Raw genomic sequence first — 14867 nt, forward strand, 5'->3', positions numbered from 1 at the left:
ATAATTTTAGTTTACAGATTTATAGTCTAGTAAAAAAATGAATGAAACCATGATATCACCAGTTTTGGTGCAATATGTAAAAATATGTTCTTTAATATGTAAATAATAAGATTATATAACAAAGTTTGATCGAATAATAGGGGAAGAGGGTAACAAATATTTAAAAAGGGATGAAAAATGCTTTTTTCTCAAATAATTAAAAAACCATAGGAAATACAAAAAAAAAGTGCCGAGTAGAAGTTGTAGAGAAAAAAAATTCTACACAAAAAGTATTCCATTCATTTTTTTGCTATCTGCTTTGGTTCAGCTGTAAAAAATAAAAAAAAGATTTATTAATTTTTAAGCCATCATAACTCATGAGATTTATTACGGTCCTGTACCACGCGGCGCACGCATCACATCTACAAACACTATCACAATTACATGGACTGTTCTGACCGATTGCGCGTGATCAAAATAAAAGCATGGGCTTATACATAAATATATCGTGAGCATATGTTTATAAACTAAACAAAACTTACATTTTTTGTTAATTTCTGAATAAAAATTAAAAGTTACAAGTGATTTTTAATATAGTGAAAGTAAGTATCAATTTTGTTGTTCATTTTATGCAAATATTTAATATAAATTATTTAATATATACTACGTTGTTTTAATTGTACTTGAAACGGAGATTTACTATTTTATTTCTTTATTTTGCCTTTGGATACATTCTAAAAAAGTTATGATTTTTAATTGATGAATAATTGGTAATAAATTTCAAATAAAATTGCCCTGTGGAAAAGGTCTTATAAAATCTCATAAAAAAAATTGGCCATGAGAAAACGATCAGTATTTGTCCACGAAAAATCTCAAAAAATCTTATACAATTATTTTCTCATAGATGGTGCATCAAAAAAAAATTTTTCTTAAAATTCTCATATAAATCATCAGAATCTATAAGAAACAGAAGCTGTAATATTGTGATTATAAGTATTTATAAGTTTTCGAAAAATGTACAGTTTACAATTGAGTAGATTTTGGAAATGAATAAGATTGTATGAGACGATTTCTGAAGTAATCATACAAGATTTGATACTGATTAATCAATGTGATTACAGTAATTTTCCATATAGTAACGAAAAAACTTATGAGATTGATTAAGGTTTATATGCTTAATTATTGAATTTTTTAGCATGAATTCAAAAAGTTTTTATTATGTATACTCAAGAATATTTGTATGAGTATTTATGCCGAGAATCCTTAGCAATCTATTCACGAAAAATCAATGATATTGAGTCAGATTATTTATTCATCAAAAATTACTCAAGTAAACATTAATATTAAATATTAAAGTCATGATGTATTATGGGATATACTATAGTACAACCCAAACAGGTACTTGTTGGTCTGTCAAATGACAGAGGAGTACTCGAATAAAATCGTATTAAAATTTGGAATATAACACTTCTGAAATAAATGTCTTACCAGGGACACTACATGTCGTAGGCGCGATCTCGTGGCGAGCACCGAACTACTCCCGCTGCTGCTGGCTAGCACCGGTGACTTTCCCCTTCTCCATATCGATCTTTTCTCCCAAAAAATTTTTTCTCTTGGCTTAAGCAACTTTTGTTATTTTGGTCGGAGAATACAAAAATACTTGCGTAAAAAGAATAGTACTTGTTCCGAGAAATTTTATTCTGTTTAACCAAAAAAATGCAATATTGCTACAAAAAAATAATGTATCTTGCACCAAAACAAAAATGGGGCAAGATACATTACTGGGTTTGTAAAAAATCACATAAAAACTTATATTTTCACTCATCTCCGAACAGTTAAAATATTTAAAGTACAAGAAAAAGTGATAATATTAGTATTTCTGGTGTAAATTCTTGTAAAAAAAAAATGAAGTTAAGCAATTATTTTTAAATGATCTGATAAAATTAATATTTTATGTGAATGGAAATTATTTATAAAATCTCATAAGTACTCCATAATATTTTATAAGTAATAGCCTTCTAAATAAAACTTACAAAAACTCATAAATCACATAGCTTTTAAATTAAAATTAAATCTTTCAAGTTTTTACAAGTTAATTCGATTATAGATTTTCTTACTAATTCTCATAAAATTTTCATGAGAAAAAGGTCTGCATTTGTCCATGTGATTCCTGATTCAGTCTCATAAAATTTCGAAAAAAAATACATAAAATACATGTTAAATATTTTCTCATAAAATATGACAAATATTTTATGATATTCAATAAGATATTATCTCCTAGGATAACTCTTACTAAAACTTATAAATCTTTAAAATTTCGTATAAAAAAATAATCTTATTGAGATTTTGTAAGTATTATAACATCGGAATTCGCCTGATCAATTCTTATTGAAAATACATTAGAATAAACTGTAACAATCTTATAGAAGTGAAAGTACTTATTGAATCTCATAATCGTTGGCGGAATTCGAGTCTCAAAATCTCATAAATTAAAAAATCTTACTCATTCTTTTAAAAATCTAGTACGGAAATCATGATAGGAAAACATCAAAAGCTTTGACTCATAGATTCTCATAAAAATTCGTATGAGAATTTTTTTAAATCTCATAGATATTTTCGAAGCTCATAGATTCTCATAAAAAATATTCAATATCTTATCAGAATTTATGAGAGCTTTTCCACAGGGTAATTCAATTATATTTATTAATAAAAAAAATTGCTCCGTGATTTATTTCAAGTAACTATTTGTGAGTCGATAAATTTATATTGATAATAATTATATTAAATATCTTCATATTGAATAGTAAATAAATTATTTTAAGTAGAAAACAAATAGTGAGTCCAATAAATATTTTAATTTCAATTTTTAACTTAATCGTACTATACTATTTACAATCAAGATAGTTAAATGCAGGTGCCAAAATATTCTTTTCATCTTAGTATATGCAAGCTTTCTGTATAAACTCATAATTAAATTTTATATACTAACATTTTCTTTCTGTTTATTATTAATAAATTTGTGATTTGTACATGTTCTTTAATTGTTAATTATGCTTCCTATTAAATAGTTTTAATAACCAAATTGTTTATAATTATTTCAGTCGAATATTGTGCAAAAATAAATACCTTCTCGATATGATTCAACTTGTTTATAATCAGTTTTTTTTCTTTGAATTGGGCTCTTTTTCAATTTTCATAAGTTCTTAAAGCTATGACCCAGAATCTTATTTTTTTTTTCTATAAATAAAATGTATTCAATAACTGTTGAAGTAATTGAATTTTGAGAACATCGTATTTTAATAAATACAAACAAATTTTTTTTTCAGTTTTGTCAGTAGTAACTTTCTAGATGATGTTATTCGAGATATCCCTCCATTACTAACGTATTTTCTTGGGGATTTGTTATCCGCAGATAAGGAAAAAGAAAATTTCATAAAACGTGACAATATTGCTCATTCTATTGTCTCAATACTTCGACCAAATAGCTTTATTTCAACATCACAGCTAGCTCTCGGCACTTATATTTACCGAAAAACTAGCTCACGATTAGTGATAGATCTTTTAACTAAATTAGGAATCTGTGCTTCTTATCATTCCATTCAATTGCATGAAGCTTCGACACTTAAAGATCCTCCTGAATTTCATGTCACTGATGAAACTTTTGTACAGTTCGTCTATGATAATACCGACCACAACACTAGTACATTAGATGGGAAAAGACCTTTTCATTGTTTGGGAGGCATCGCGTGTTTTACACCAGAGTCTGGAATAACATTTGCAGGTGGGTCTAAAAAATTTAAGAAAATGCCTACGGCAGCTGAATTAGCATCAGAGAAAACAATACCAATAATACCGTATGGAGCATTTAATTCAACAGCATTAAATAAAATTGTTTTTAAAAATGTAAGTCAATTACAACTAGGACGCCGACCACAGCTCTCACCATCCTATGGCACTTACTTGTGGTCAAAAACATTTGAAATTGCGAATTTGCCATCGTAGAGAGGTTTTATGGAAGTTGTTTCTTGCGATACCCAATACTTGGTTTCTACTATTTTCTGTCTGCCACTATTAATGAGCCTCCTTCAAAATTAACTATGCTTAATACCGCTTTACACTACTCTCGTGAAGAATGTAATCGCAGGAAATTAAAAACTTGCTTTGTAACTTTCGATCAACCACTATATTGGAAAGCTCGAGCTATTGTTTCAAATTCAACAACATTGCAAAATGTAGTTGGGCGATTAGGTGGTTTTCATATGCTCATGTCCTATTTGGGAGCTATAGGTTACATCATGGACGGAAGTGGTCTAGAAGATTTATGGGGTGTTGCAAATGCTGCTGAATCTGTGAAAAAATGATGTCTGGTCATGCTTATTCAAGAGCAATACGTGCTCATATCATAACATTTACGGCTCTTGGTATCACTATTTGCAATAGTATAAGCTTCAACAAAGGCTTCCAACAATTCCTTACAAATTTGTTACAAAACTGGGATACTGATCCTCCTTTAAAGAGTAATTACACTTCTGACCGCACAATTGACGATATGATAAACAAATTAGTTGAAAGATTGGATGTACTGGAAGAAAATGGACCTACTGCTAAATTATGGATTTAATATTTCAAGTCTGTCATCATCGCATTGCAATTTATAGAAGCTGAGCGCTTAGGAAATGGGGAATTGCATTTGCAAGCTGTTCGGGATATGCTACCATTGTTTCACGCATCAGGTCATTTTGCATATGCTAAAAGTGCTCAGATTTATTTACAAGATATGGAAAATTTAGAGTCAGAGATGAATGATGAAGAATACTATAGTTTTACAACAGAAGGTTTTTTTACTATCCGTAGGACCGATAAAGCTTAGTCAGGCATTTGAAATGATATGACCATCGAACAGACTTTAAATCGTTTTTTCGGAACTGATTTAAGGTAGTACTACCGTTACCACAGGTGTCAAATTAGTGCTATGTGTAATTTGGCTAGAGTAGTATTTTCATTTAGCAACGCCGCATAAAAACTAAAGAGACAGAAATACATTCTGTTTCACTCAACATATGAGTTTATGCGCGGAAATCTATTGCGCATACATTTGTTTATTTTTACACTAATTATCAGTTGCGTATGTTTATTATCAAAAATGTCGGAGTTAAATTTAATAAACTGCACAAAAAAAGTATTTCGTTGGAAAGGTAAAAGAGTTACCGAAAAGGTATATAAAAAAATCTGAAACAAGTCACACTGGCAAAGAAATTAAACGGAAAACATGGAAAATTCATATCACCTAACCCTACCAAAAATGTAGATGATATCAACATAAATACTGATGATGATTTGGACAATGATTATGGTCGTCGAATAATTGATTTAAAAACATTAGGCAAAAATATGTTTTGCACTCAATGTTAATTTCTATTATCGTTAACTGATATAGTTTCTGAAAAACGAATTGGTGTAGCATCGATATTGTACATAAAGTGCAGGATGTGTCATAAAACAACTGGAGAGTCAACTGATAAACAGCACACAGTATCTAATGGTAACAGTCATTATGATTCGAACACTCAGCTTGTAATATGTAGGTAACAATAAAACAGTTTCAATTAAAATAATTCTCAGTGTTGAACATTTATAATAATCAATTTTAGCAACATTAACTAATCTCTCATTTATGTTTTTATTTTAGGTTCTATGAATAGTGGAATCGGAAACACGCATGTAAATAAGGTCTTTACTGCGATGAATATCCCACAAGTCAACTGGAAAAATTTCAAAACACATGAAAAATAGGTCATTCAAGGAGTTGAAAGCATAGCTCAGGAGAGTTGTCTAGCTGCTGCTAAAGAAGAGCGACGATTGACTATCGAATATAATGAACAATTGAAAACTATGCTGTAAGTCATAGTCTCATATTTAAATTTTTACAAGTTTTTAGAAGTATAATTTACCAGATCGAAAATTAACCTTTTATATCATGCACCTAATATTTTTTAGATTTTTTTTAAATGCAATTGTACATAATATTAATTTACATTTAAACTATGAATTAGCGAAAAATACAATTATAAATAAATTTTTTTCAAAATGATTATTCGCCTCTTGAACGCTATAATCAATATAGCATTTTTAGCATTAATCGAAAATGTTAATAAATAATTAAATACTATGAAAAAATGCTGTTATTTTTCATTTCTTTTCTTTTAGATCTCCTAATTACCAAGAAGAATTGCTATTCCCTTCCTCAAGTAAAACTGAAATTCAAAATAAGAATATTCCAGATGATCAGATCGTGCGCGTCGCAGTGTCTTTTGACATGGGATGGTTTACCAGAGGCACAGGAAGAACATATGATAGTTTATCGGGAACAGGAGCATTGATAGGATTTTTTTCGAAAAAAGTTATCGCATACGTAACGCTAAACCGCAAATGCGCTAAATGTGATCGTGGTCACTCATTCGATGATCATGATTGCCGTTGAAATTTCGTGGGCAGTGCCAAGGCCATGGAGCCTCATGCGGCCGTGGTTTTGACTAAGGACAATCCTATTCTACGAGCGTGTAACATAGAAGTAGGAATATTTATCGCTGACAATGACAGCAGCTCTATTTGTGCTGTCAGAGCCGCTAATGACCATGAAGTATTAAAGCAGTCCGATAAAAATCATACATGTAAAGGTGTGGTAGGTGAAATATATAAAATAAGTAAAAATTTTAAAGAACTAACAAGTTCTACGATACAATACTTAAAAAAATGCTTCAATTACTGCGTGTCTCAGAATCAAGGGGCTGTAATGAGCATGGCAAAAGCCATTAAAAATATACCGTATCACGCTTTCAATCATCATAATGACTGTGGTAACCGGTGCAGTTACAAATCTAACCCAGAAAATTACCAACACACAAATATTGGTGATGGTTTCAAAGACAGTAATTTATTTGAAGCTTTAAAACATATCTTTGATAATTTAGCATTAAAGACTAGTCAGTTTGTGAGCGGGGCTTCCAGTAATCCTAATGAAAGCTTAAATGCAATGATAGTTAGTAAAGCTCCAAAAACTCGTCTCTACAGTAAATCACCTGCAGGAGATGGAAGAGTTGCATGTGCAATTAGTAAAAAAAATGTAGGGGAAATATATGTTAATGATTTAACAAAAAATTTGAAGATGTCATCTGGGATACATCGTGATAAATTTTGTAAGGACGTTGACCTCTTCAATGAAAAAAAAAACGCTAATTCTTTGACCCGAGCTGCCAAGTCAAGAAGAGTAGCATTGAAGAAAAATAAAACAGCTTTAAAAAATAGACATGAAGCCAAAGAAGGCACTACCTATGAGAGCAATATTGGACTACGTGATTTCATCCATGAAAGCATTCCTATTGTAACAATTAAAGATTGCAAGGCACCGTTTATTGTGTTCTTTGATCTCGAAACTGGTAGTTTTTCTAAAACGTCAGATATTCTTCAAATTACTGCAAAGCACGAGTATTATGAGTTTTCCGTTTATGTCAAGCCTATCCAAACCATTTCTGAAGAAGCTAGTAAAGTCCACGGTTTACGGTTAGTTCTGGGAAAACTAGAACTTCATGGTAAACTAGTCATCATCATGATTTTGTCGGAAGCATTAGTTGCGTTTTATGAATTTTTAATCTTGCTTGATCGAAGATGCATTTTAACAGCTCATAATTGCGCATTTGACTACCCTCGTCTGATGAATGCTCTGGATAATTTTTTTTTAAAACAGCATTTCCATAGTATAATTTTAGGGTACTGTGATTCACTGCCAGTGATTAAAAAAAAAACTTGTAAAACTAAAAAAGGTGATAATAAATTAGAAAATATTGCTAGAGAGTTGGAGATAAACAATGACAAAGCTCATGATGCTCTTTACGACGTTGTGATGTTGAGTGAAGTTTTAAAACAATTGAATATTACTTCAGATGATTTAATCAGCTCTTCTTTTACTTGGGACGATGCATGCAATAAAATAAAATTTGCAGAAAATTTACCAAAAGCTTTAAAAGATCTAGAATTATTAAAAGATTGTGTATCAGTAGGTATGAGAAAAAAAATGATTGTTGCAAATGTAACCTCTGAACAGCTTGAAGATACTTACAAAAAAAAAAAATCGGTCTATCAGTTGACCCTGCGGGCCAGCCCCAAAACTTCCCGCTGTTTTCGAGCTCGTTGAGCTCGAAAACATTATTGTGAATACATTGTCGAGCTTTTCGAGCTCGCAAATACTTTTGTATGCCATTGTTTTGTAAAAAACCATTTTTTAGCATTTCCTTCTCCCACGATATCTCGCGAACGAATTAACCGATTTTGATGGTTGAGAGGGCAATCGACGCATTTTGTCAAGTTCTAAAGCTGATCAAATTTTGAAATTGATTTATTTAGCCGTTTTTGAGAAATTTCAAAAAAACCAAGGAAAAAATTTTTTTTGAATTCTTTCGTCAACGGTTTCTCTTGAACGAATGAACCGATTTTGATGGTTGAGGTGGCATTCGACGCGGCTTATAGAGTTTTAGAGCTGATTAGATTTTGGAATCAATCCATCGAGCAAATTAAAAGTTATCCAAATAAAACATTTTCGAAAAAATTTTATTTTTGAAATATCTCTGAACGCACCCTACCGATTAAGTTCAAATTTTTACGGCCTCAAGACATTATCAAGCCGCGTCGAATGACACCTCAACGATCAAAATCGGTTCATCCGTTCAAGAGTTATGAATATTTACGTACATACATACATACGTACGTACACACATACATACACTCGGACATCATCGTGAAATTAGTCAGGATAGCTTTCTAGAACTTCGAAATGTCGACATCTGATGGAAATTCGATTTTCGTAAATCGGATCGAAACCAATAACTTCCCGAATTTTTGAAAATTTACAATTTTCTTAGCGGGAAGTTAAGAATATGCTGGTATCGCACAACTTTCAGGCAAAGATGAGAATGGTGTAGTGAGAATTACCAAAGCAAAAAAGATTTTGGACTGAATTTTCAATTACTTTGAAAGTAACGAGAAAAAAATTAAATAATTTTCTATTCTGAAAATAATTTATATTATGCTGTGTATTTTATAACATGTTGCTCAATTTATTTATGTAACTTTATTAAAAATAAAAATTATCATATGTTTTTTAAAAATCTGTATAACACTGATATTCTCACATACCGCATTGGTGCATGTTTGAATTTCGCGCGCGTCCTAACCTTTTCTGCGGCGTTGCCACATTTAAGTCGACTAGTACTTTTTTCTCAATCATTTATTAATTGTTCTTATCACAGGCTCTGAGTTTATGGTTTTATTTGCACATAATATTCAATAAATTTTTCTTTTTCTATTGATACCAAAATTATAGAAATCTCAACGTCCAGTTTTGTGAAATAAACTAAAGTCTATGATTTCCCATAAGGATCAATGTTAAACGGAAAAATTTATAAATATTAATATATTTTTTTCAGTGCTCTGTAGGCCTCCAAAAATTTAACTGCTTAATTATGATATTATAAAGTACCAATATGCCAAGTTTCATTAAATTCTGAACGTCAATTCTAAAACCGGTAGTACTACCTTAAAGCATGGTCGAGATGTAACGCCAAGTGTGGTAGCTAGATATTTACTCGCTATGCCGACAGCCTTTAATATAATGAATTGTTTAGAAGATTATTGTGGTTTTTCATCTTATACAAATGAACAACACATCGACTTATGCAAAAACCGTATTAATCAAGATAAAGAAGATACTGATAGATATGTCTTTTGGTTAAATGAACATGCTCCATTTGCTAATAGATCATCACTGCTTTCATTATCGACTGGAATCGTCGGGGGACAAAATATTGATTGTCATTTAGCTGTAGAGAATGGTTTAACAGCAATGGCATCGATCGAACAAAAAATGGTGATAACATTTTGTTAAATGAGCGAATGCTCTGTGGGATTCTGGTGTAGGTGTGGTGACTTCAATAATTAAAAATTACACACTTTTAGAATAAAATAAATTTAACTGTTTATTTACACTTTATACATATAATTGTAAGAATACTGTATAGCGAATGCGACTAAATACTAGATAGCGAATGCGACTCAATACACGTATAAAAGAAACACGTGGTAGTTTGTGGTTAAACGCACGGAAATTACGTTGAGTAATTTATTATTAGCGGATGACAATTTAATTATATCCAATAAATAGCAGCCTTGATCTACTGACTAAGTATTGAATATAATGCAGCACAAGAATTACTTTAAAAGCACAAGAAAACTTTTACAATAGCGAAGCGATTTTAGTACACGAGGTGAACTGTTCAAAAGCACGTTGAGAATATGAGGAAACGTTGAAAAGTGAAAGCTCACAACGGTTTCTTTATGACGTCAGAGCGGTAGACCAATCAGAAAATTAATAGCCGACAATGACGAAATTTCAGCCAATAGCGAAAATCCACGTAGCTTGTAGAAATCTTGAGCCAATGAGAGCGTTTCATGTCGCAACTCTTTTATTCAAAGTTGGAACTAATTATTCAAATGATGGTATTTCCCCATTGGCCAAGATTTCGCGCGTAAGTTTGAATTAGCGAAAGTGCTGCCGACCTATTGGTGAGGCTCGGCGTTCTCAGGTGGTAGCGAATTGGGTCTTGACTGAACATTCTCCCCAGCGCTGGCGACGGTGTCGACAGGATTGTCGTCTGGAGAGTGAACTGGCAGCACGCACAGTTTAGCGATTGGTCGAACAAGTTCAGTGGTAGCGGTCTTCAGGGTGACTACTCGAGTCAACCCATCTCGTCCTGGATGTAGCGCAAGTACTCTAGCGAGTGGCCATTTTGATGGTGGGAACCTCTCATCAGTCAGCAGGACTAATGAGCCCACTTTGATGATGTTTGATGGATGATGCCACTTCGATATTGATTGATGTCGTTGTAAGTATTCAGACGACCATCTTGTCCAAAATGTCTGGAACATTTGTTGTAATTGTTGCCAGCGTGACAACGTAGCGGTGTTGTTTTCCAGTAGCGAAGGTCCTGGCACAGCGATTAGAGGCTCGCCGATGAGAAAGTGTCCAGGAGTCAAAGCGGTTAAGTCTGCAGGATCTTCGGATAGCGGAGCGATCGGTCTTGAATTTAACACAGCCTCAATCTGTGTTAAAACTGTAGCGAGTTGGTCGTAAGTCAATAGCGATTCACCAATAGTTCGAATGAGATGGAACTTGATTGACTTGACGGCTGCTTCCCACTTGCCACCAAAGTGGGGAGCACTTGGCGGGTTGAACTTCCAGTCTGTGCCATCTGTAGCGAGTAAATACTGAAGTTCCCGTAGCTGTCTCGATCCTGCTGCGAATTCTTTCTTTAGCGTAGCGTCTGCTCCTACAAAATTTGTACCACAGTCCGAGTATAGGGTACTGCAGGCGCCTCTCCTTGAAGTAAATCTTCTGAATGCTGCGACGAAAGCGTCAGTAGAGTAGTCGGTGACAATTTCGATATGTATAGCGGACGTAGCGAGACATACGAAGACAGCGATCCAACCTTTATAGGTTTTCGCACCTCGACCTTGGAAAGTCTTTAGTGTCACTGGCCCAGCGTAGTCTATTCCAGTGTGCAAGAATGCTTTAGATGGTCTTACACGAGCGGATGGCAATTGTCCCATTAGTTGTTGTGCACGAACACCTCTATGTCTCGTGCACACGACGCAGCGAAGAATATGAGACCTGACTGGAACACGGCCACCTTCTATCCAGACAGATCTCCTTAGATCAGCGAGTGTCAATTGAGTTCCCCCATGGAATGTTTTTTGGTGCGAATGTTCTATGAGTAGCGTACTTAATCGTGATGATCGTGGTAAAATAGCTGGATTTTTTTGATCATCATCCAGTAGCGAATTCTTCAAGCGACCGCCGACTCTGAGTACTCCATTGTAGTCGACGTAGGGAATCAATTTAGCGAGACGATGATTTCGATGTAGCGAATCACCATCCTTCAGTAGTTTCAGCTCTTGCGAATAATACTGACTTTGCGTATACTTGATCAGCAAAATCTTAGCGAGTTCCAGGTCAACTGTAGAGAGTGGTGTGGCCAGTGTGGACTGTGGCACTTTTTTAAATTTAGCGATGGCACGAAGACAGATTCCAAGCGTGCGAAGTAGTGGTGACAACTTAGAGAATTTGTCCAATAGCGTATGTAGCGGGTGTGAATCTGCCTTGAAGATGGTAAAAACCAGACCTGGACGTTCTTCAAGATGTGATACCGTCTGAGTAGGGATGTCAAAAGATGGCCAGTTTTCTTTTGATTGACTGAGCCACTTAGGTCCCGTCCACCATAGCGAATGCTGTTCCAATTTAGCTGCTGTTAAACCTCTTGAAGCGCAGTCAGCTGGGTTAAGTTTCCCAGGAACAAAATCCCAGTTGACACTTGGTAGCGATTCCTGAATCTTGGTAACTCTGTTGCGAATGTAGACCTTCCATCTAGCGGGGTTGTTTCGTATCCACGTTAAGGATACAGCGGAGTCTGTCCACATGAAGATTGGTACATTTTCAAGTTTCAAGACTGTCTTTACGTAGAGTACCAGTTGAGCGAGTAATACAGCGGCATTGAGCTCCATTCTTGGTATAGATATTGGTTTCAGTGGTGCGACTTGTGTTTTGGCACACACTAGCGAAATATTGGAGCTTCCAGTAGCGTCAGTGACTTTTAAGTAGACGACAGCAGCCATAGCGAGTTGCGAAGCGTCAGAGAATCCATGTAATTCTATTGATACACCAGTTCTTACATGATTCCAGCGAGGTATCTGAATCTTCGAGATCTGATGTAGTTCATCTCGAAACAAATTCCACTCTTGAAGAAGCAACGGTGATAGCGTAGCATCCCAATCGAAGTTCTGCAGCCACAGCTTCTGCATGAACATCTTGGCTCTTACGATGATGGGTGCCAAAAACCCAAGCGGGTCGAACAAGCGAGCAATTTCAGATAAAATTGTGCGTTTAGTAGTTGGAGATGCTTCTGGTAGCGAATAGCCAAACTGGAATTTATCTTGAGTAGAATTCCAGGTTAACCCGAGCACTTTAACTGTAGTATCCCCAAGTTCTCGTGGTGTATCTTCTTGGGTTTCAACTGGAGCGACTTGAGACAGTAATTCTGTTGAATTACTTGCCCATTTTGCAAGCGGGAAGCATCCTGCGGCACACATATTTTTTGTGTCGAGAGCAACTTGAATTGCCTCAGCGAGTTCATCTGCGCCTCCATAGATGTCATCAACGTAGCGGGTGTTCGTCAGTGGTTCAACAGCTTTAGGAAATTTATTTCCTTCATCTTCAGCGAGTTGTAAAAGTGCTCTTCCAGCGAGATATGGAGCTGATGTTGTTCCATATGTAACCGTAGCGAGTGCAAATACTGTTGGTAGGTCCTCTTCGTCAAACCAAAGTATGCACTGTAGATGATGATCTTCCTTGTCAACTGCAATCTGACGAAACATCTTAGTTACGTCAGTAGCGAATAGATAGCGGTGACAGCGAATTCGAATCAGTACATCACTGATGTCAACTTGTATCTTGGGACCAACATGAAGTATCTCGTTGATTGATACGCCTGATGTTGTTTTCCATGACCCATTGAATACCACCCTGAGCTTGGTGGTAGTGCTCTGTTCTTTGAGTACCCCATGATGAGGTAACATGTAGCTATTTGGTGGTAAATCCTTTAATTTTACGCGTCTCATGTGTCCCAAGTCTTCATATTCCTTCAGGAAGTCGTAGTATAGCTTCTTGTAGATTGGATCTTTGTCCAGACGTTTGCGAAGACGAAGTAAAGCGTATTGCGCAGCTCGTAGCGAGTCACCCAGTTGACTTGGAGATGATTTAAGCGGCAAGCGAACGACATATCGACCATCAGTCTGTCTGTAGTGTGTTTTTACAAAGTGTTGTTCACACTTTTCCTCATCTTCATTGTAGTGTATTTTTTGAGCGCCAGTAAGCGAATCTTCATGTATGACCAGAGAGGTGAACAGGTCCTTGAATGAGTCCCATTCGTCGTAAGTTCCCTGGAACGTTGGTAACTTGATTTGAGGCAAGTTGGTTTTGTGCGCGCCTCCAAAATATGCGGTTTGATCGTGGTTGATGGCTTGAGGCTCTGGAGCCGGCACTGGAGCGGGTTTCGCAGCGGAGAGTCTCACTAGAAGCTCTGTGTAGACTTGACTAGCGGTACCAAATGCGTTGCCAGTATGATATTCGTTTGCAACGATCTCTGGAACATCCTCGAACAGTCTCTCATGAGTTCTGTTAAAGCGAGACCACAAATCATTGAGGAAAGCGAGTTCAGCGTCGATAGCGGGTGCACCTTGGGTAGCGAGAATGGCGTCGGTCAAGCGAGTAGACATATTGCGCATCGTGTCGATGCGGTTCATTTGAAGCGCGACTTGGGCTTCAGCGGCCATCTTGATTACACAGCACTCACAAAATGGACGCAACAAGTGAAAACCGACGCTAAGTTTTCGATCTTGAGAATCTAATTGTCTTTATTACACCGGTGTGTAATTTCGATCACCACGGGCAGCACTCTAGCAGTGCTCAGCAATGCCCACGGCACTTAGCGATTTCACTGCACAAAAAACTGATCACTCACTTTTTTCTCACAATTTTTTAGATATTTTAATTTTGTGATAATTATTAATTATTGAACCCACACCAGATCCGGCTCGAAGGACCAAAATGTTAAATGAGCGAATGCTCTGTGGGATTCTGGTGTAGGTGTGGTGACTTCAATAATTAAAAATTACACACTTTTAGAATAAAATAAATTTAACTGTTTATTTACACTTTATACATATAATTGTAAGAATACTGTATAGCGAATGCGACTAAATACTAGATAGCGAATGCGACTCAA

At 35.2% G+C, this 14867-nt stretch overlaps 2 protein-coding genes across 2 annotated transcripts; one reads left to right on the top strand and one right to left on the bottom strand.

Annotated features, from left to right (window-relative positions):
• The first annotated feature begins 6484 nt into the window (after window positions 1-6484).
• Window positions 6485-9916, top strand: LOC130670506 (uncharacterized). Its single transcript, XM_057473917.1, has 4 exons — window positions 6485-7018; window positions 7145-7568; window positions 7800-8036; window positions 9660-9916. The coding sequence occupies exons 1-4, from the start codon at window positions 6485-6487 to the stop codon at window positions 9914-9916; spliced, it is 1452 nt and encodes a 483-aa protein (XP_057329900.1).
• A 671-nt stretch (window positions 9917-10587) lies between these two features.
• On the bottom strand, window positions 10588-14415 carry LOC130670507 (uncharacterized). The gene has a single exon (XM_057473918.1). It carries the CDS (start codon window positions 14413-14415, stop codon window positions 10588-10590), a length of 3828 nt encoding a protein of 1275 aa, XP_057329901.1.
• Window positions 14416-14867: the final 452 nt, after the last annotated feature.

This window comes from Microplitis mediator, chromosome 6 (assembly GCF_029852145.1).
Source record: "Microplitis mediator isolate UGA2020A chromosome 6, iyMicMedi2.1, whole genome shotgun sequence".
Classification (NCBI taxonomy): Eukaryota; Metazoa; Arthropoda; class Insecta; order Hymenoptera; family Braconidae; genus Microplitis; species Microplitis mediator.

Bases quoted from the DNA above. Each gene is read 5' to 3' on its own strand.
- LOC130670507 (XM_057473918.1), bottom strand. From the start codon at position 14,415: ATGGCCGCTGAAGCCCAAGTCGCGCTTCAAATGAACCGCATCGACACG.
- LOC130670506 (XM_057473917.1), top strand. From the start codon at position 6,485: ATGGAGCCTCATGCGGCCGTGGTTTTGACTAAGGACAATCCTATTCTA. The intron at 7,569-7,799 runs GTAAACTAGTCA...AAACTAAAAAAG, and splicing joins GGGAAAACTAGAACTTCATG to GTGATAATAAATTAGAAAAT. The intron at 8,037-9,659 runs GTATGAGAAAAA...ATTGTTTAGAAG, and splicing joins AAAAGATTGTGTATCAGTAG to ATTATTGTGGTTTTTCATCT.